At 45.4% G+C, this 23689-nt stretch overlaps 1 protein-coding gene across 1 annotated transcript in view; it reads right to left on the bottom strand.

Annotated features, from left to right (window-relative positions):
* Nucleotides 1–23689, bottom strand: part of CHID1 (chitinase domain containing 1) — a 478064-nt gene that overhangs the window by 433007 nt on the left and 21368 nt on the right. The window contains exons 4-7 of the mRNA XM_044269966.1: nt 16492–16624; nt 7844–7888; nt 4954–5060; nt 896–957 (exon numbers count right to left, since the gene is read on the bottom strand). Coding sequence (XP_044125901.1) covers nt 896–957; nt 4954–5060; nt 7844–7888; nt 16492–16624 — 347 coding nt within the window. The remainder of the gene's footprint in view (nt 1–895; nt 958–4953; nt 5061–7843; nt 7889–16491; nt 16625–23689) is intronic.

The raw sequence follows: 23689 nt of genomic DNA, 5'->3' as shown, positions 1-23689 counted from the left end.
TGCGTTGCAGTGCTCATGCTCTAACTTTCCCCAATACAAACAGGGGACAAGAGACCCCTGTTCTCATGATCGGGGGGCCCCAGGAGAGGGAGGTTTACTGATAGAAGATATGTTGTCATTCTGGGACAACCCCTTTAAAGGGGTTATTCATCTTCAGAGGAACTTTCGATCAGATTCTTCAAAGGGTCGGGGGTTGTCAAACCGGAAGCTGACATGGGGAGTGAGAGCTGCAGAGCCGGTGCTCCACCAGTACCAATATTCTTCCCCCCACAAGACCGGCCACGTGGGATGGGGGTGGTGCCCAACAGGCCCCCCAGGATAGAAAACTCCTTTTTACCTTCTCCATATTGTACAGATTCAGGGGGATTTTTTAATGGTTGCATTTTACTCATTTTGGGCAAAAAAAAGATTTTTTTTCAATTGGTCTTTATCAAAAATGTTCAGCCGTTTCGGAGTTATAAGGCTTAAAAATCAGTCTATTTGCAAGCCGTCACAGTTCATTTTCTTTGAGTCCCATCATCTGACAGCTCATGTGCAGCTCTCATCTCTTACCCCCTGACCACCTAAGCACTTATTCAGTTTGATAAGAATTCAGCTCCAATGAGTGTATGAGATCAGGAGATCAGAGACAAGAGCTACACACGAGCTGTCGGATGACGGGATTCAAAGAAAATAGACTCTGGTGGCTTGCAAACAGAATTCTTTTTAACCCTTGTAACTCACAAACGGCTGAACATTTTTTAGTAAAGTCCACCAAAAAAAATGATTTTTAGCCCAAAATAAGTAAAATGCAATCATAAAAAAAATGCTCCGAAGGGGTCGAAAGCCTTTAGGTTATGAGAAATCAATGCTAATTAGAAGTATACAATCACTGAATCCACTGCCATGTACTTACAGTCTCTTCTGTCCTCCCAGCTGACTCCAAACTTCTACCACAAAGCCGTCAAACTGTTCATCCTAGAAATACAAAGAGCGTTGAAACCTAGCATCAGAGGTGCAAGAATATGCTGCACGCAACCGACGCCAAGCTCCGCATTCAGAATTTGCTCTCACAATATATAAACATTTCCAATGATGTCTTTAAAGGCCTCTGTCACTGCACAGATCAGATACAGATCAGGTCTTACCACGTCTACACATGGGTGTCTATGGTCTGGATGATAACCCTAGTCATGCATGTTTTAAGGCTGCATACAGGATCAGACTTACAGTGCAGCACCTATAGGTGGCGCTAGAGAGACCGTATTCTTCCTTCTGTAGGGGAGCTATTCTGCATACATTTTCTCAGGAAGTACTGCCCTTAAAGGGCTTGTCCAGGATTTTGATATTGATGGCCTATCCTATCAGACTGGCAGGGGTCCAGCACCCTGCACCCCCACCCATCAGCTGCTTCTTTGTAGCTCTGGCATGAGAAGTACACAGCTGTCTATGGCGTAGTGTCTGCAGCCAGTAATGTAGCGCTGCTGCTCTTGACTTCAATGGGCGATTGCCCCTTGCCCTATGGCATGAGTGGCACAGAGGGGCTGCTGGCATGCGCTGGTGTCTTCCATTGGATGGCACTGTTTGGCTTCTCTGTGCGATGGCATTGTACGTGGTGATACTGCGTCCAGTGACATCATCAGCAGGTGATTGGATGGGCATGGAGAATATTTATGTAACAATATGTGTACTTTTAAATAGAACAATCTATATTTACTTGCATGAGTGACTGTCTGCAGTAATAATATCATTATGTGTTATGTTATATGTAATATTTATGGCCCTGACTAGTGTATACCTAATGTTTGATTCAAGTGTCGCAGCAGTAGCAGGGTTGTCACCGCAGTAGCAGGGCCCCCCCCCGGTTGTCACCGCAGTAGCAGGGCCCCCACCCCCCGGTTGTCACCGCAGTAGCAGGGCCCCCCCCCCCCCCCCGGTTGTCACCGCAGTAGCAGGCCCCCCCCCCCCCGGTTGTCACCGCAGTAGCAGGCCCCCCCCCCCCCCGTTGTCACCGCAATAGCAGGGCCCCCCCCCCCCCCCCCGGTTGTCACCGCAGTAGCAGGGCCCCCCCCCCCCCCCCGGTTGTCACAGCAGTAGCAGGGCCCCCCCCCCCCCCCCCGGTTGTCACAGCGGTAGCAGGGCCCCCCCGGTTGTCACAGCGGTAGCAGGGTTGTGACATTTACAATTTTCCAGCTTCCCACTATTAGAAAGTACAACTTGACCCACAAAAAAACAGCGCTCATACGGTAAACATAAAAATATAAAATGCATGGCTCTTGGAGGCAGGGAAGAAAAAAAATTAATAAAAATAAAGACAATCCCTGCATCAAGAAAGGGTTAATGAGTAAGGCCAGACACAGAAGAGCACTGAGGCTTATAGAACGCGTTGGCACATGGGCGCTACAGCCTGACAGCCAGGGGTTTCTACACCACACGGCAGCCAGCTCTCAGCACCATCATCCTATATCGTTTTCACAAAAACCTGTTTTAAAGCTAATTCCGTATTTTCAAGAATGTTGTTGAGAATATCCATCTCCTACTGAGTAATGACGCCGAGGAGGGGGATATGACAGACTGCTCCACCGCGCTCAGCTCGGCAAAATTGCACTTTTTATAAAAAGCCAGTTTTCAGTGAATATTTTACAAAATGAAACAAAAGTTGTTTATGAAAAGCCATAAAAGCGGCGCGGAGCTCCTCCTGCTGAATAAAACATCAGGGCATCCATGTAAGAGACAAGCCGGAGACGTCTGCGCCGAGCTGCAGAAACACTGCGCACGTTGGGGGTCCTTTTTTAGGGACTTGCAACTATTTTTGTCCTAATTCTAATGGTCCGTGTGACAATATTTAGTCGCACAGCCAATGTTCAACAGTTGAGCGGGAAGGGGGCAGAGCGGGTGCCATCCTGGCCAATTTACTAACAATTACGCCTGAAAACAGGCACAAATGTGGAATAGGACAAGGGTGCCCCATAGAAGTGACTGGGATAGAGAAGCTGTAATTTCACTGCTCGCTGCTGCAATGTCAATGGCGAGCCGGTAAACAATGAAGAGAAGGCAGCGCTCGTATAAGTGCTGCAGTCTCTTCAAACAGCTGATCGGCGGGGGCGCCGGGTGTCAGCCCCCCATCAATCTGATACTGATCGCCTATCCTGAGGATAAAGTCATCAATATTACAAAAGTGGACAACCCCTTTAACTTACATCACAGGTGTGTGGGAAGTGTATAGAGCCGGGATCAGATATAACTCTGTTCCCAGCCATTTAACTCCTCTGATGCCGTGTTCAGATGGTGTGCATACAGCAACTGAGCCATTAGACAGAGATAGGGGGAAGGGGTCATCAATATTAAAATCCCGGAAAACCAAAGGATACAGAGAAAGCCGCACTATAAGGTTACATGTGGAGCATAGCAAGACGATAGAGAAACGCGTGGATAAAGACGGCATCAATGAGTGATGTGGAGTGATGGCCCTGTTAGAATAATAAAAGCACTTACAATCACTTTCCCAGGCCCCTCCAATCCAGCGCTGCCGCTCTATCCTCTACCTGGCTTCAGAGGTGATGTCCCCTTCCCGGCCCCTTCGCTGTGACTGACTGTCGGCTGTTTGGCTGCCTTTGCCGAACTCTCGTGCGTAAGCGCTGTCAGTCACAGCAAAGGGGCCGGGAAGGGGACGTGGTCACCGTGACTTGAAGCAAGGAGGCCGCTGCTCCCTTGACTTCTAGCATGTGTGGAGAAGCGCGCCGGGCAGGGGATAAAACAAACGTTTTCAGTACTTTTGCTGCTGGCTACACGCAGGTACTGCTGGCGGCTTGGGATGGGTTTGGGAGGTGACAGGCTCCCTTTAACTCAGGAAAAGCTGAAAGCAGGCCGCGGCACTACTGCCGATCTCAAACAGCTGATCGGCGGGGGTCCTAAGTGTCGGACCCCCACCGATCAGATATTGATGATGACCTATCAAGGGGATAGGTCATCAGTATTAAAGTCTCGGAAAACCTCTTTAAAAAGGTTGTCCAGGACTTTACTACTAAGGACCTATATACAGGACAGGCCATCAACATGTGATCAGCAGGGAAGCACCCCCCCCCCCCCCCCCCACCCATGTTCATCAGCTGTTTTTGGATAGCTCTGACGGCAGAGTCTTGATGGTTCTTTTAGTACAATGGGGTGGTACTAGGCCTTTAAAAAGCACCGTGCTATGCCGAAAAAGAACACATGGTATTGCTGTAATCGAACTGACCCACAAGTTAAAGTTATTAATCTTATTTATGCTGCAAAGTGAATGTGGCAAACAGACCATGGAGGAATTGCTGTTACCCCCAGAAAGAGTTAATAAAAGGGGTATTCCAGTTATATAAAGTTATCCCCTATCCACATGATGGGGGATAACTATTGGATAGGTGGGGTCCTACCGCAGGGACACCCATCGATCATGTCAACAGGGGCCCTGTACCCCCCTTCACTTCGGTGGGAATTCCAGCGATAGCCGAGCGCTGTCCTAGGCTCTAGGACTCTCCAGAACTGATAGGAGTGGCTAGACGGACGGCTGCTCTATTCAGTGGGGGAGGGGGAATCCACGGGATACGGGACCTCTGTTGTCATGATCGGTGGGGGTCCCAGTGGTAGGACCTGCATCTATCTAATAGTTATCCCCTATCCTAGAGGATGACTTTATATAACCGGAATACCCCTTTAATCAATGAGTTATTGACTGATCATCAATTAGTACCCCTAAATTCGTACCATTAAAAATGACAACTTGTTCGGCAAAAAACAAGCCCTAATACGGCTATACTGTCACAAAAAAATGAAACGTTAGAGCTCTTGTAATGAAACAAAAAAAAAAGCAAAAATTGCAAAACAGGCTGGCCACTAGAGGGTTAAACGCTGATTTCTTTACATCGGTTTCCTCTATCCTTACTTTGCTTCCAACTAAATTGAAATATAAAAAAAGAATGTGAAATCTACATGTCTAACCTTCGCCGTCTGGACCAAAGCCTCTGACAGGTCTTCTACTTCATCTTCACTGCTGAAAACACTCTCATAGTCCTGGTAGGTCCAGCTATCAAACAGGATCCGCGGCACTGAAATATAACCGCACAGAAATCACCGGGGGGAAACCAAAAACATCTTCTACAAAACATTTCACCGTTAAAATCTACCCAAAATCCTGGCATTATCACATTACTGAGCCACCGCTAGGGTCTCCACAGCTTCTGACAGCAAGACCAGAGCAACATACAGCGTTCTTCTTGCCATCAACACCACAGGAACCTTAGAACGAACCTGATGGATCTTATTGTAAGTCAGTGGAGCTTGTTGGTCACCATTTCAATCTGTGGTACAATGGCTCCATCATAACACCATGTAGTCATTACAAACGTAGCTAGTGTGAACGGAGCCCAACACTGCATATCCTGCATTGGACTGAGCTATATAATCTGCCCCAAAGTGAAAGCTAAACTTTTATCAGGTCTTTTTAAAATTTGTATGCAGTTTACAAGAACTCGATAGTCGATCTTAACCCTTCCACTATCTTCACTGAGCCATAACTTTTTTATATTTCCGGTCACATAGCTGTATGAGGGATTATTTTTTGCGGGACAGGTTGTACTTTCTAATGCCACCATTAATTATGGCATACAATGTAGTGGGAAGTGGTAAGAAAAATTCCAAATGGGGAAAAAACGCAATTCCTCCACCGTTTTACGCGTTTTGTTCCCACAGCGTTTCGTATGCAGCAAAACTGGCCCATGCCCTTCATTCTCTGGGTCAGTACGATTACAATGATACCCCATATGTATAGTTTTTTTTATGTCTAAATATTGTAAAAATAAATGTAAGCTTTGAAAACCATACCATATTCTGACCCCCCATAATTTTATTAATTTTTTTTATAATGGGGATTCATTCTTTGCAGGACAATCTGTAGTGTTTATTGATACCATTTTGGAGTGTGTGTAACTTTTTGATCACGTTTTATTACATTTTAATGGGTAAGGCCCCTTTCACACAAGCGAGTTTTCCGCGTGGGTGCGATGCGTGACGTGAACGCATAGCACCCGCACTGAATCCTGACCCAGTCATTTCAATGGCTCTGTGTACATGAGCGTTTTTTTATGCATCAGTTCTGCGTTGCGTGAAAAACTCAGCATGTTCTATACGCAGCCCTGGCCCCATAGAAGTGAATGGGTCTTCAGTGAAAAACGCATTGCATCCGCAAGCAAGTGCGGATGCAATGCGTTTTTCACGGATGGTTGCTAAGAGATGTTGTTTGTAAGCCTTCCGTTTTTTATCACGCGCGTGAAAAAAAACTCATCAAAACACATTGCACCTGCACGGAAAAAAGTGAACGCAATCGCAGACAAAACTGACTGAACTTGCTTGCAAAATGGTGCGCGTTTCCCGGAACGCACCCTGAACGCATCCGGAGACAATCCATCACACTCGTGTGAAAGAGGCCTAAGAGAAGCAATGAAAAAAATGGCGAACTAGCCATTTTAACCCTTTTCCCCCATTACGCCATTTGCCGTATTGTAAAAATATTTTTATATTTTAATAGTACGAGCGTTTTTCGGTCGCAGTGATACCTATGATGTTTATATTTTTTGTTATTTAGGTATTTTTTTTTTTATCATACGAAAAGGGGGATGATTTAAACATCATGTTTAAACATGTTTTTTTTATATTATTTAACTTTTTTTGTAATGATTATGAACCTATAAAATCTGTTGGTTTTTAAATGTTTATTTTTGAACAATCATGTATTTTTAAAATGAGTTTATTACTGTCTATTGCTCATTTCTTATGTTGGCCTGCCATCTGGTGGCCAAAATAAGAATTGCAGCATGAATGCTGTGGCTCTCGTCAGCGAAACTCAGAGCATTAAAAGTAACTACAAACATCCCCATGGGCTGCAGGGAATGTCGGTAGGATGCCAGGAAGCGCGATTGATCACGGCATCTAAAGCCTTTATGTACCACAGGTCTCTGCTGTTTGAAACAGCAGAGACCTGCCGGCCATGTAACCCGCAAGTGAGAGCGGGTGCCACGTTTACACATTGCTCCAGCGCCGTACATGTACGGCGCTGGTAGTAAAAGGGTTAAAGGGGTTATCTCATGATAAATGTAAAAAATGAAAATCCTACCTCATATAGTACATGACAATCTCTTTCTAATAAACCAGCCCTGTACCTCACATGGATCCAGAGATCTCCACATTCATTGCTCTGCTAGATTTATTTCAGGCTGGCAGCCAAAGGGCGTGGCTTTTTTAATTTTTTTTGGGGAGGGTACACTTTCTCAGCGGGAGTGTCCTTTCTGATGCAGATCTCTAGCTGTAACTGCCCCAGCTTCTAACAATAGATAAGGGTTCATGCACATGACTGTATGCATTTTGCAGTCCGCAAAACACAGATCCGCAAAAAATACGGATTACGTCCGTGCGACATCCATATTGCATTAATTCTTTGCCTATCTTTGTCCACAAAACAGACAAGAATAGGACACGTTCTTTTTTTTTTTTTTTATTTCTTTACGGAACGACCATGCGGACATACAGAAACGGAATGCACAGTGAGTCCTTTCTGTTTGTTTGTTTTTTTTACAGCCCCATTGAAATAAATGGTTCAGCATGAGCCCTAAGGCTGATGGCAGTTGAAGGATGGAGAGGAGCACTGCAGCCAGGTGGACAGAAAAATAAGGAACAGAACAAACAGTTAAAAGTTAACAGAAAAGTTAACAGATAAAAGAGTACAAGGAAGAAATGGGGTGGGGGGGAGATGCAGCTGCAGGACCTAACCCAGAGAACTGTCACAGAACTTTAACTTTCAGATGAATCATTTTTAGTTTGTGATAGAAAGACTTACCAATCCGTGTAATCTTAGAATTCTTTTTAATGTCTTTTATCCATCCTAAAAGAAAATGTAGATGATGAAATCAGACTCGCGTTCCTGTATTTATTAACATGGATATTGTGATGTCCCGTATCTCCTTCTATAGAAAGTCTGTAGTCTACCCCTTCTTTTATAAAAAACTGAGATAAAGGCTGAGGGCTGATGGCGGATATCATAAATCACTGCCTTCACCTTCAGGCTTGCCCGATCCAGAGTTTCACTATGCTTCATCTAGGGCAGGGATGCTCAACCTGCGGCCCTCCAGCTGTTGTAAAACTACAACTCCCACAATGCCCTGCTGTAGGCTGATAGCTGAAGGCTGTCCGAGAATGCTGGGAGTTGTAGTTTTGCAACAGCTGGAGGGCCGCAGGTTGAGCATGCCTGATCTAGGGCATACAGTCCCTTATCTAAGACCATTGCTTTATACCCACCTCTTCCTCTCTATAATTTAATAATATAACTATTAAAAATTAACCAAAAAAGCAATCCTCACATACATCGTCTTAAAACATAAGACAATATAATCACTTTAATATTCCCCTTAACTCAGCATAACCGGGATACATGAACAAATCAGGAACTGGACTGGAAACACATTGAATTCTCTAACGTTTTAACAGATCCCGTCATGGTAATTCGAGGGTTTGTAGCTTTAAGGGGTGGAACTAGTTAAAAATAAATGCAGGTTTGGTGACCTTGTAAAAAATATCACTCATAATTAGAAGTGCAATGGATTTATCGGTTGGATACTAAACAGCTGAAAGGGCTAAACATCGATTTTCATTTAAAACCTTGTTTGGTTTATTAGGTATGGGGGTCATTAATGGTGGCGTACAATCCAATCTATATTTCCTGTATGGGGGCTCCCTCTAGTGGGCGGCAGGGGAATTCACTATGAAAACTGCCTGTTTTTTTGTTGATGTCAGTTGCAAAAGGAAAGGGGATCCCAACCCTGATTGGTCAACTTGGTGACATAACTTTTTAATATTAAAAGACGTTATGTGAACCCTTTTCTGACGCAACTATTTTTTTTTTTGCGTTTTAATTTTACACTCCCTGCCCATCAGGAGCCATAACTTTTTTATTTTTCCAATCCCTTAGCAGTATGAGGTCTTGTTTTTTGCAGGAAAAGTTCTACTTTCTAATAGCACAATGTAATGTTGCACACCATGTAGTCGGAAAATGGAAAAGAAATTCCAAATGGGGTGAAATTGGAAAAAATAAAAACACAATTCCGCCACAGTTTTATGGGTTTTGTTTTTACAGCGTTTCTTTTGTGGTAAAACTGACCTGTTATCTTCATTCTCTGGGGAAAGTACGATTACAGCAATACCACATTTATAAAAAAAAAAATCTTGAGTTTTAATTTTATAAAAAAAATATATAAAAACTTTAGAAAAATATTTTTTATGTTCTAACCCCTATACATTTTTTATATTTCATCCTATACATTTTTTATATTTACATCTATGGAGCTCTGTGAGCGCTCATTTTCTGAGGGGCGATCTGTAGTAGTTTTAGTTATACCATTTTGGGTGTGTATGACTTTTTGATCACTTTTTATTCATTTTTTTGGGGATGTGAAGCAGCAAAAAAAAAAAAAGATTTTTTACAGTTTATTTTTACTATGAGGCCTGGGGTTGATTTGAATTTTTATTACATTTTATTTTTACTTTTTTCACTTCCTGCAGGGGTTTTGAACATGTATAAAATTCTGCTGTCAGTCTTTCCCTAGGGAGCTCTGCCACCTGCAGACCTCCATAGGAACTACAGTTCTAATACCATGTGTTTCTTCAGAGAGACCCAGGGTATTAGGAACAACCAATGGCTCTGCTGATGTTGTGGTTACATTTGAGGGGTTAAATTATGTGATCAGTTTCCTGGTGGCAATGGCACCTGCCCCGCCCTGGAGCGGACACCATCTTTAAAGTCTCAACATACATCGTGCATATACAGCAGATGTCGGGAAGGGGTTATAATGTTTTATAGATGACGTATGTGAAAAGTGAGGATTAAAGGCTATGGACACCTTTGTGACATAAAAATCAATAACCTCACATCTTACTGTGATACAGCACATACTAAAATTGGACTTGTTAGTTTACTGGTATCAGCTTTCCTTCACATGCCCTCAGAAATGCTCTTCTATGAGGTTCACTCACTGTTTGGATGTCTCCTGAGCCTGTGTGGGTGTTCCTGTTGATTTCACATGCACCAGCACAGCACCAAAGCCCCGCCCCCATATCCTGTTACACAGCACAGCTCTGCTCCACAGCCCCGCCCCCATATTCTGTTACACAGCACAGCTCTGCTCCACAGCCCCGCCCCCATATTCTGTTACACAGCACAGCTCTGCTCCACAGCCCCGCCCCCATATTCTGTTACACAGCACAGATCTGCTCCATAGCCCCGTCCCATATCCTGTTGCACAGCTCTGCTCCACAGCCCCGCCCCCACATCCTGTTACACAGCATAGCTCTGCTCAACAGCCCCGCCCCCACATCCTGTTACACAGCACAGCTCTGTTACACAGCCCCGCCCCAATATCCTGTTACACAGGACAGATCTGCTCCACAGCCCCGCTCCATATCCTGTTACACAGCACAGCTCTGCTCCACAGCCCCGCCCCCACATCCTGTTACACAGCACAGCTCTTCTCCTCAGTCCCACCCCCATATCATGTTACACAGCACAGCTCTGCTCCACAGCACCACCCCCATATCCTGTTACACAGCACAGCTCTGCTCCACAGCACCACCCCCATATCCTGTTACACAGCACAGCTCTGCTCCACAGCACCACCCCCATATCCTGTTACACAGCACAGCTCTGCTCCACAGCACCACCCCCATATCCTGTTACACAGCACAGCTCTGCTCCACAGCACCACCCCCATATCCTGTTACACAGCACAGCTCTGCTCCACAGCACCACCCCCATATCCTGTTACACAGCACAGCTCTGCTCCACAGCACCACCCCCATATCCTGTTACACAGCACAGCTCTGCTCCACAGCACCACCCCCATATCCTGTTACACAGCACAGCTCTGCTCCACAGCACCACCCCCATATCCTGTTACACAGCACAACTCTGCTCCACAGCACCACCCCCATATCCTGTTACACAGCACAGCTCTGCTCCACAGCACCACCCCCATATCCTGTTACACAGCACAGCTCTGCTTCACAGCACCACCCCCATATCCTGTTACACAGCACAGCTCTGCTGCACAGTCATGCCCCAATATCCTGTTACACAGCACAGCTCTGCTGCACAGTCCTGCCCCATATCCTGTTACACAGCACAGCTCTGCTCCAAAGCCCCCACATCCTGTTACACAGCACAGCTCTGCTCCAGAGCCCCACACCATTTCCTGTTACACAGCACAGCTCTGCTCCACAGCCCCGCCCCAATATCCTGTTACACAGCACAGCTCTGCTCCAAAGCCCCGCCCCAATATCCTTTTACACAGCACAGCTCTGCTTCACAGCACCACCCCCATATCCTGTTACACAGCACAGCTCTGCTCCACAGCACCACCCCCATATCCTGTTACACAGCACAGCTCTGCTGCACAGTCATGCCCCATATCCTGTTACACAGCACAGCTCTGCTCCAAAGCCCCCACATCCTGTTACACAGCACAGCTCTGCTCCAGAGCCCCACACCATTTCCTGTTACACAGCACAGCTCTGCTCCAAAGCCCCTACATCCTGTTACATGGCACATAGCTGCACAGCTATCAGCTACTTACATACAGACTACTTGTATGCTACAGCCTGTAATCAGCAGATCTATTGATCACTTTCCATTCTGTAAAAAGTCCATTATTTGTAGACACAATAGATATTTCTGCTGATAATGTTAGTGCAGCGATCTACAGTCAGAACCATGGTGTTATAAGCAGGATATAGATCTCATTACTGACAGCTCTCACTACCTGCACTCTGTTCTGAATACAATGTGTGTGAGCAGTCCGCACACAGATGAGGCTACTTTCACACTCGCGTTTGGTGCTGATCCGTTATGGATCTGCATAGACGGATCTGTTCAGATAATACAAACGCTTGCATCCGTTCAGAACGGATCCGTTTGATATATCTGTAACATAGCCAAGACAGACCTGTCTTGGACACCATTAAAGGGTCAATGGGGGACGGATCCATTTTCTATTGTGCTATATTGTGTCAATGAAAACTGATCCGTCTCCATTGACTTAGATTGTGTGTCAGGACGGATCCGTTTGGCTCAGTTTTGTCAGCAGAGTTTTGGTGTCCACCTCCAAAGAGGAATGGAGGCGGAACGGAGCCAAACTGATGCATTCTGAGCGGATCCTTATCCGTTCAGAATGCATTAGGGCAAAACGTATCCATTCTGGACCGCTTGTGAGATCCCTGAACGGATCTCACAAACGGAAACCAAAACGTGAGTGTGAAAGTAGCCTTAGTTGCCCATAGCAAGTGGAGCTGTGAAAAATTGAAGGTGGAATCTGAAGCCACTTCTACTTTACACCAGTTTGATAAATGACAGAGAGAGACTACAGCGCTCTCAAACACTTTCTTCACCCTGTGGTCGCAATGTTTTCAGCTCATTCACAGAGCCTTTTTTCAAGCTATGAGCTGAAACGTTGCGACTAGGGGTGAGCGAATTTGTGTTTTCAAGTTCAGCATACAAGGTTTGGGTTATCTAAGAATTCCGTTATGGATTCTGCTTCCATGGACCATAAGTTATAGACCGTTGTAGTGGAATCCATAACGGAATTCTTAGATAACCCGAACCTTGTACGCCGAACTTAAAAACACAAGTTCGCTCATCCCTAGTTGCGACCACAGGGCTGAATAAAGTGGTTTGTTTTTTTTCACTCATTTTTTGTGAGACTGCTGCCATTTTTTTATTTTTTATTCTTATACGGTCCTGGATTTGTTGCCGATCCATTGGCCTGCACCTTCATATTTACATTTGGCCTGCTGTGCTGCCATGGTCATAAATAAATATATATATATTATATAAAGCTGAGTGTATGTATGTATGAATGTATGTCCGCTAAAGGAATCCACACCGTCGCATTTACAATCATGAAATTTGGCACACAGGTGTCCGGAAAGGTTTTAGACTGGGTCTCAGCTCTCTAGGACGTACCGTTCCTGAGATATTCCCCAAAAATGCTAATATGGCACATCACATGACCTGCATTAGCCAATAGAAGCCTGCAGGTCTTTCTCCTCATATCCCAACTGCCATACACACAGTCACATGACCCTTATCAGCCAATATGAGCTCACAGGCCCTTAGTCTCCACATACACACAGTTTTACATCAGGTTTCTATAAGAACCCAGCCATTTTTCTTCACTGCTGTAGGTCAGCTTTAAAGGGGCAGGGCGCTGTGGATGACACTGTTAAGGGAGCGGAGTGCTGTGGAGGTCACAGTTAAGGGGGCAGTCCACTATATAGTTGAGTGGTAAGGGGCAGATTGCCGTAGAGGCCACTGTCAAGGGGGCGGTATGTTGTGGAAATCACTGTTAAGGAGATGGGGTACTGTGGAGGTCACTGTTAAAGGGTTGGGCCGCTGTGGAGGTCTCTGTTAAGGGGGCAGGGAATGGTGGAGGTCACAGTTAAGGGGACGGTCCGTTAAAGTCAGTGTTAAGGGGCGGGGTGTTGTGGAGGTCAGATTTTAAGGGAACGACGCTCTGTGGAGGTCACTGTTAAGGGGGTGGGTTATTGTGGAAATCACTGTTAAAGAGACGGGGTGTAGAGGTCACTGTTAAGGGGCGGGCCCATGTGGAGGTCACTATCAAGGGGGTGGGGTGGGGTGGAACTCACTGTTAAAGGGGTGGGCTGCTGTTAAGGTCAAAGTTAAGGGGGTCTGCTGCTGTGGAGGTCCCATTTTAAGGAGGCGGAGCACTGTGGGGGGGGGTCAGTGTTAAGGGGGGGATGTGGAGATCACTGTTAAGGGGGCGGGGTACTGTAGATGTCACTGTTATAGGGTATACTGTTCATATCTTTTAACGACACACACAAACATTAAATGAAACAAGATATAAATATAGTTTTTTACAATGTTCACCTGACTGGGTAGATCATGTTATATTTTTATAGAGCAGGTCGTTACGGATGTGGCAATACCTAATATGTCTTTTTTTTTATTTGGTTTTACACAATAAAATAATTTTTGAAAAAAAAATCATGTTTTTGTGTCTCCATTTTCTGAAAGTCGTCTTTTTTATATTTTTTGGGCAATTGTTTTAAAGGTAGGGGCTAAATTTTTGCAGAATGAAGTGACAGTTTGATCGGTGCTAACTTTGGGTACATATGACTCTTTTGATAACTTTTTATACCATTTTTTGGGAAGTGAGGTGGGCGAAGGGGGGGGGGGTAACTTGCACCGCTCGCCGCCCGGCCATCTTGAACTGGGAGGGGGAGGGGGGGTTATGGGTTTATGTATCCACCTTTGACAGGGGGGTGTCGGGCGAGAGGGATGCAGGACCGCTGCCGGCCATCCTGAAGAGGGTGGGGGGGGGATTTAACTTGCACCACTGCGCCAGCCATCCAGTTCGGGGGGTGGAGGGGGCACAGACGGCCATCCTGAACAGGGGGGGTGGGGTTAGGGGCATGTTCCCCACATTAACCATTCAAGCATCTGGCCACTGCCACAACAGTGCAGCGGCCCGATGGTTAGCCCCTTCCAGACAGGGGGCTATAAGCTGAGCTTATAGCTCTGTGTCTGAAATGCTATAAGATGACATATCACAGTATTAGATGAGCGCATAGCTCAGTGGTTAGGTTGCTGGTTTGTACGACAAGTTAATCTTTTTAAACATTAGATAAGAGACAAATTTAAGTGATGTGTGACCCTGATGTCTGACTCTTCTCCCTAGTCAGCGTCAGAATGACTTTTAGCTTCATTGTACTTTTAATATTAATATTCAAATCACATAGATGAAGAAAATCCTTCATGCTGATGTCTGAACCTATAGTTCAGTGGTTTAGACGCTTGCCTCACATGCAGTGTTCTTGGGTTCAAAACCCCTATCAGTCTTTAAAAAATATTAACATTTTATTGAGCCCTAGAAAAGAGACAAATTCAAGTGATGACTCTTCTCTTCTCACTAGTCAGCGTCGCAATGACTTTTAGCTTCATTGACGCTGACCCTGACTAGTGAGAAGAGAAGAGTCAGACATCAGGGTCACACATCACTTGAATTCGTTTCTTTTCTAGGGCTCAATAAAATGTTAATATTTTTTAAAGACAGGGGTTTTGAACCCAAGAACACTGCATGTGAGGCAAGCATCTAAATCACTGAGTACAAACCAGCAACCTAACCACTGAGCTATGCGCTCATATCATACTGTGATATGTCAGCATATAGCATTTCAGACATAGAGCTATAAACAGCTATAGATAAATTTGGTGCAGGTCTAGACAGCCTAAGTTTACTGCAGCTATAGTATTAGTAAAATCTTTCCCACAGCATTAAAAGGGATTTCTGGTACGGACATCATTATCAGATTAGTGGGGGTCAGATCAGTGTTTCGGGCAGACACTGGTACCAGAAACTATACAGTGGATGACAGTGCCATCCACTGTGTAGTGTCTGAGCCAGGAACTGCAGTTCAGCTTTCATTCAAGTGAATGGGAGCGGAGCTGCGATATGCTGGTGCGTGAAACTACATAGTGGATCAAGCCTTCTGCTTCCTGCTCCATCCACTGAATACTTTCCAGCCCCAGTGGCTAGCCAAGTCTGCTGATCTGGGTCAGGGTGCAGGGTGCCAGACCACCATCGATCTGACATTAATCAGAGAATAGGTCATCAATATCTAAGTCCCAGAAACCCCCTTTAAAACAAGCCTGCCATGCCTATATGCACATAAAGATAGATCTGTCAGTCAGGCTAAGCCAGATGGAAAGAAGAAGATGGAGGAGAGCTGCGGAGAGGACACTGCTCCCACTGAACAGCTCCTTTTAAAACTATAGGGGAGATTTATCAAAACTGGTGTAAAGTAGAACTGGCTTAGTTGCCCATAGCGACCAATCAGATTCCACCTTTCATTTTTCAGCACTCCTTTGCAAAATGAAAGGTGGACACGAATTTTGATAAATCTCCCCCTATGTTCTTTGTAATGATGGAGCCTGTCAGTATTTCATGCTGTTCGTGGTTCAGGTATCATGGCATTGCTGACAGGTTTCCATTAAAGCGTTTTTTCTCAGTCCAAGACATAGATGGCATACAACTAGGACCTAAACCTGTCTCCAGAACAAAGTGATGGAGAGAGCACTGCGCAAGTGCGGCCACCCTCCATTCTTCTCTATTGCAGTTCTGAAAATAGCAGCGCGCTAGCTTGGCTACTTCCCGCAGTCCCATAGAGGTGAATATAGAGACGCACACATGTTCAGCTATTTTCAGAAATCCCATAGCAGTGAATGGCGAGCAACCGCGCATGAGCATTGTGCTCTCCTTCACTTTGAGAGCCCCGTTCTGGATATAAGAGCAGGTCCCAGAGATGGAACCCGCACCTATCTGACTTTAAAGGCATATCCTCATGATATGTCATCAAAGTCTGAGATGGACCAACCCCTTTAAGATCTTTGATCACTAAAGGGCTGGAATATGAACTCACCTTGGTCAATATCATGCAGTCCGGTCACCTGGTAAGACTGTCTACCTTTTCTTCTAATTTGCAACCACACTGGAGACATGAGGGTGAACTTCGATGCAAATGTCTTTGCGACATCATATCCGTGGCCATTCCACTGTGGGAAGAAGAAGAAGAAGAAGTCATAAATGGACAAGAATTGGAAGCTAAATTATTTGTATCTCATACACTTATATGTATATGCTTTTGGAAAGGGCCTTCACCAGGGCCAAACAAGTATACATCAGAACATGTGGGACAAAGCAGGGTTGTTATACCGGGGGGCACGCTCCTTCATCCGGTTGTGTAGTGATGTCAGGGGTCTCTCCTTGTATTTACTTTGGCATGATTTTGTTTACTGGTTTGTGTCTCCTGATTTAGTGCATTTTTTGTCTCTCCTGGTCTGACCTGGATTGTCCCCATTGTAATTTCCCATATAGACCCCAGCCCTCAATCAGGGAGGGACTGTCGACCAGTTGTAGGCCGTCAACTAGGACGGATCGCGCAAGTAGATAGGGACAGAGGATGGGGTAGCTCGGCATCTTACTGGATCATGTCAGTAAATGTAGCCTTACACCTACCAAATGCTTACTTAGAGGGAGGATTCCTATTTGCAGAACTAGATGTTGGGAGTCAGCAGGTTGGTGGTTTGGTCTGATCTGTTAAGGTAAACTAACTATCCCTGTGCTAGTCGGAAGGGCTACCCATGGTGTGCTCATAGCACCAAGCCTTCTGCACCCATAATATTTGGAGGGTACTATGTCTCCTTACAGAGACCACCTTAATCGGAGACTTATAGGCTATACATGCTCCTCTGCAATTCTTGGAAGATGGGATGCAAATGAGCTTTTAGCAAGCTCTGCCTCTTATGCAACCAGGGAGAGCTCATTTGCATCCATAATATAATAGGTTTCAGCCAACTCAGGAATGAACGCCAATATATGATGGACCTTTAAAGGCTGGAATTACCAGCTAACTTTGCTGAGACCAGATGTCACACAGAGTCAATGCACTGATCCGAACCGCATGTCATATAATGAGAGACACCAAAACGGAACCTTCTAATAGGATTAGCTACATTGGTTGCCCAAAACTAGTGATGTGACGTCATATGTAAAGTCCAGCAACCACAATAAAAATTCAATTACCTAAAAAATTTACAAGCCCTAAAGTACCCTGCTCATTATTAGAGGTCTTCTGTGGCACACGTAAGATGTGTCTCTCTCGGTCACCAGCCAATAACTAAACCGCTAATCAGAGCACTGTGTATTTGCTAATACCTGTCATTACTGAGGACACGTCTTGGTGTGATACTTAGATGTTATTCATCACCTGTATTTGACTCTACAATTTTCTTGCTTTCAGCACATTGCAGCACAATGCCTGTAATTACTGGGCGTGGAACAAAAGCGACATCTTGTGGACATTCCTAGAAGTGCACCATCAAATAGCAGTACTGTACCCGTTAGGTTGTGTTCACAGGATACTGGTGGGTGTTTTTTTTATTCCATAATTTTAGCATGTTATCATGGGCCAAATACTAAGAAATAGCTTTGAAAAGAAACATGTAAACCACTGTCTGCAAAGCCCTGGCTAAGGACTCGTGCACATGGCCGTACCAGCAACTTGTGAGTAGGACTTCTATTGCTCACTCACATACAATATTGGCACAATGAGGTAAAATGAACACACAAGTCTGCTAGTTAGAAAGAGGGGACCCTGAGGCCACTGCCACCAATGAATATAATACTGGAGGGAAGGGCACTGCCACCAATGAATATAATACTGGGGGGGGGGCACTGCCACCAATGGATATAATACTGGGGTGGTGAGGGGGGCACTGTGCCAACAGTAAATATAATTTACCCCTAAATACAAATGTAGGCTGCGGGTGCCGGCCGTATCACATACCTGGCCTCAATGACAGGGCTCTTGCCAAACCGCGTCAATTAACCCCTCTCTGAGGGGTTAATTTACGGGGTTCGCGGGATTGCGTGCCGTGTTATTGACGCCAGCTATGTGATACGGCTGGCACCCGCAGCCTACATTTGTATTTAAGGGTTTATTATATTCATTTGTGGCACAGTGGTCACAGTGCCTCCCCTCCTCCTCAGTACTATCCTCTCATTGGTGGCAGCGGCAGCCACGTCACAGTGGGGAGGTAGGGACTGCCTCCTTCTCCACTGTGCCGGCCCAGGAGAATATGATGCGCGCAGAGAGCGGCAGTAGAGCAGCCTAGTATCAGAAAATAGCAAATCCTGGTATTGGATCGATCTGGGTCTAAAAGTATTGATTGGGTATCGATAGTTTGATACCCGATACTGTGTCATGGGGCACAGCCAGTAGATCTTCCCTCACAGATGGGCTAACTTCACAGGAGCGTGTTCGGTCTGGGAAACGGTCACGTTTCGTGTGATGACTGCATTTCTCAGACCGGACACTACACCTCTGATCCAAACTGTCACGGCTGAGGATGGGGGAAACCCTCAGCCGTGCGATGCCAGGTGATGTAGTGGCTACACATAAAGACATCAACAACACGACAATACTTTAACATAGCAACAATACTTTATGACCACAGGGGTGGCTCTCACTGGCAAGGAAGATGGAGGTCACAGGAGGCTGCTCCAGCAAGCATGGCTGAAGCAACCCACTGAGCCATGCTAAACACCCAGGCTATATAGGCCAAGAAGCCACACCCCACAGTCGGACACACCCAGTGACATCACACACACACACACTGGGAAGGGAGTTAACCCTTCCAGCACCACAGGAAAGGGAAACTCAACATAAAGGGGAAGTGACCAAACTAAGATCACCCTGTGGCTGTTGCCGCAGGCAACGACATGGGTGGCAGCCGTCCTGGGAGACAGCCCGAAGGCCGGGACACTGCCACCACATGTACAACATTCCAAACGTTGCCACGGGCAGCCACAGAGAAAGGAAGATGTCAAAGTGCACACCAGACAACACAAAGTGCACACCAGACATACAAACGTGCATACACACACGCACACAACTCCCAGGGAACCGCACACATCACTGTTGTCCGCGGCAACCGCACTTGAGGCAAACAACAACATGCCTCAAGCTGCGGTTGAAACAACTACCCAAACCGCGGGCAACTGTATGCGGCTCCCAAGGAGTCATGGCCATAACCGTGGCCGTGACACAAACTCGCAGCATCATAATGATCTATGGTGCTGTGAGTTCTGGTCAGAGGAGCAATATTCCATTCAGGACATGCAGCCATCACATCACAGTGTGTTTCCCGGGATGACCACGCTCGTGTGAAATTAGCCCTAACCTATGCTTGAATACATTGAAAAGAAGTTTGAAAACCAGTTAAAGGGGTTGGCCACTTTCTGGATACTGTTGATCAATATGTATATAAGATAATTAGGCTGAGTTCACACTTTAGTTATTTGGTCAGTTATTTCCATTAGTTATTGTCAGCCAAAACCAGCAGTGAAGCCTTCAGAGATAAGGTATAATGTAAAGATCTGCACCTGTTCTGTGTTTTTGACCCACATCTGGTTTTGGCTGACCAAATAACTGAAGTGTGAACTCAGCCTCATGCACACGGCTGTTGGGCAGCCACGGCCGTACTGTGGCCCGCAAAAGGCGGGTCAGCAATCCACGGCCACGTGCACCCTGCATCGCAGATTCGGACCCATTCACTTGAATGGGTCTGCAATTCCGGAGATGCGGAACGGAGTCACGGAATGGAACACCGGAAGCACTACGGAGTGCTGCCGTGGTGTTCCTTTCCGTGGTTCCGCACCGCAAAAAAATATGACGTGTATGGAAGTACAAAAATACTGATTTTTGTATTTGCATTTTGAGAGGAATTGGCTGAGCCCTATTATTTGTACGCTCGCCCTCTAGTTGTTCATGTGTATGGAAGCTTGAATAATGTAATAGGTTGTTGCGATCAGTCGGATTTCTGTATAAATCTGTGGAGAGAGTCTCCGTCGGTTCTTTTGTCACCATGGTATCCAGGAAGTTAATGCAATTAACGTTGTGGTGAATGGTAAACTGCAATTCGGAGTAGATAGAATTCAAGAATGTGTGGAACTCTATCGATGTGGACTCCATTCACAACATACCAAAAAATCTCTCCCATTGTCCCAGTTTGAACGTATACAACGTATAGTCAAATCAGAACCCCTACTACAGAGAATTTCTGAAATGAAAAACCGATTCTTAGAAAGAGGATACCCACAGCTTCTCAGGGAAACCCAAAATTCCCAAACCGACTCAGAAAACTGCACGCATCCCCTTTGTACACACTTTCCATCCGAGTATAAATAAGATAGTTAACAGTATCAGAAACCATCGGCCCATTCTACAGAAAGCTTACCCCCTGGTTGCTGAATTTAAAAACCCAATATTGGCCTCTACACATTGTCCACAAAACCTACATGACCTACTAGTCAAAGCCGATATTGGGTCCGCTGTTAAGGTCCCTGGACAAGCTTTTCTAGGCACACAGAGGACAGGAACACCCCGTACATACACTGTCTACAGAGTTCTAATGTCCAAAAGGGCGCACACTTACCACCCACAATCTAGTAAAAGCTTTCCAATCAGAGGTTTCTTCACTTGTGATTCCACCTTTGTGGTATACCTACTCAAATGTCCATGTGGGAGAGTATATGTTGGTGAAACGGCACAAAAAGTGAACGCATTTGTCAACACAAATCAAGCATCAGACAGAAGCACCTATTACTACCGGCTCCCCTACACTTTGACCAAGCAGGCCATAATCACGCACAGTTAAAATCTCAGGTTATAGAACATATAGCACTGTGTAGAAGAGGGAGGGGGGGGGGGGGCGATCGGATCAAATTATTAAAAATGAGAGAGGTGTACTGGACACAAACCTGACAGTTTAGAACCCAAGGGGTTAAACAGAGAGTACAAAATACAAGGCCTAATCGGACCTCTGATGATCTTTCTCTTCTGTATTAATCTGTAAACATGATGGTTTCTTATGGACATGGAACAATCTTTTTTTCCCCCTTTCTTCCAGATCAACTGATTAGTATCCTGGTGCCCTCTGGAGTACCCTTCTTTCTGCACTCCTCCTCCTTTCCACCCCCCTCACACTTCCCTCCTGTCTTTCTGTTACTCCTTCCATTTTATTACTAGCATTTCTCTTTTTCTTTATCCATATTCAACCAGTATTTCTCCTTCCACTTCTTTCCCCTCCTTATTCCTTTCATTTCTCCTTTTATTCTCATCATTTCTCATTTCTGTCTTTCTCCATCTTCCCTGTTATTCCATCCTATTCCTACTACCCCATGCATCTCTCTTGTCCTTTCTTCCTGCGCTTACTCGATTTCTCTACAAAGGAGCGCTCCAGCCTCTGGTTGTTTCAAAATGAGGCTTGACACGCTCTGATCCCACTTGCCGTGCAGACTCGTTGCTGGTGGCAACGTGTAGTTTTTGGTTTGCACGTGCAATTCCCCTTTAAGGTGTGCTTCCCTGCTGTTTAGTGTGCTAGGGGTTAATCATCTAGCTAGTGGGGATTATGGTGTGGCCGCAAGCTTGTTATATACCTGTGGCTTGCAGGCTGGGGGCAGTTGTACTACAGTCTTGTCTGGTGATGGAGCTCTGCTCCTTGCCTGGGCGATTCTGCCCAGTCCTTGAGGGCCACCTTATTGGACATGAATTGTCTTTCCTTATGTTTGCTTCTGGGTACCTACCTCACTTGTTATTTGTTAGGTGTGGGTTTGTGTTCAGGGTGTGTTGTACGTCTTCTTGGTTGTCACATGTCTGGGCTGTTGTTGGTGTTTGTCCCTACATGTATGTTTGACGTTTGCCCTGTATGTTGATGGGGGGGCTCTGGCAGAGTTGGTATGCTGGATTACTCCTGCGTGGGTTGTCTGTACTGTGACCTGCTGTGTGTTCGGGCTCCTGTACTGATGCACAGGTTCCAGTTGTGGAGGCTTTGGCAGGTAAGTGAGTTGTCTTGTTGTTCTTACCTGCCGATCCTCTAGCTGTGTATGGGCTTCCCATTTCCCTTTGTTGCTAGGCCTGGGGAGACTCTGGTTCATCCGTGTCTTGGATGAGCCAGGTTGTCTCTGGTCCCTGTCTCCTAACCTCAGGAATTTCAGGGTTCGGAGGTTCCAGCGTATGGGCCCTCCTACCTTATGGGTCGGCTCATACAGTTAGGAGAACAGGGCCAGATTTAGGGATGCTTTAGGAGGTGACCTGCTCCCTTATTCTGGCGTACTAGCCTAGCAGCTACCCTTTTCATTGTACGGTGGGGGGTTTTCCCCACTCCCCACCGTGACAGTCGGCCGGCGTGCTGCCTCAAATAGGGCGCGCTTCCCTGCGTCCGCCATGCACTTTCCCTACAGTGCAATTGCACCTCTCCCACCTTCCTGCAGCGGCACCAGGTAATTTCATTTCCCAGAATGGTCTCCTTACTTTGGTCCTTCTACAATAATGTAAGATAGGTCTTTTGATCCTATTAACTCTTTCACTAAGGGGGCACATTGAACTAACTATACATTAAGGTGGATGTATACAACTGCTTGTATATGAACATACCTCTACCGGTTGCCACTACAGGAGCTTACCTATAGGCTCCATTAACTCTGTATAGTATACATATTGCATATATTACGGTGTGTGTGTGTATATATATATATATATATATATATATATTTAAAATCACATGAGATTGATATGAGATGTTATTTTATGGAAGATACGGACTGTTATTTTCCTTAACATGTGTATATGGATCCCCATTCTTTGGACTCCACCTGACTTGAACCACGGGACCCACACACTTCTGGACCAAAGCTTTGCAATATTTGTATCACTGTATTATTGCATTTTGTCACTAACATTGTACATATACCACCACTGCCCTGGTATATTCCTTTTATTCATGTCTACTTCATGTTTTGTTTATCTGCTGTAGTTTGAAAAAGGCCGTATGTGGCCGAAACGTCACACTTGATCTGTACAGCCGCGTTCCTTAATAAAACTCAACAAGTTTACCACTTCATTGCTGGAGTTTTTGCTTTCACTAAGGGGGCTAATAGTTATTAAATAAAATGTTTTACAAAAAAAAAAAAAAAAAAAACTTAAAAAAACCCACCAAAATATTGAAAGTTTAAATCACCCCGTTTCCCAATTTTACATATAAATAAACAATAAAAAA

Source organism: Bufo gargarizans, chromosome 10, assembly GCF_014858855.1.
Source record: "Bufo gargarizans isolate SCDJY-AF-19 chromosome 10, ASM1485885v1, whole genome shotgun sequence".
Classification (NCBI taxonomy): domain Eukaryota; kingdom Metazoa; phylum Chordata; class Amphibia; order Anura; family Bufonidae; genus Bufo; species Bufo gargarizans.
The sequence above is the reverse complement of the archived record's forward strand: the minus strand, read 5'-3'. Positions and strand labels throughout refer to the sequence as shown.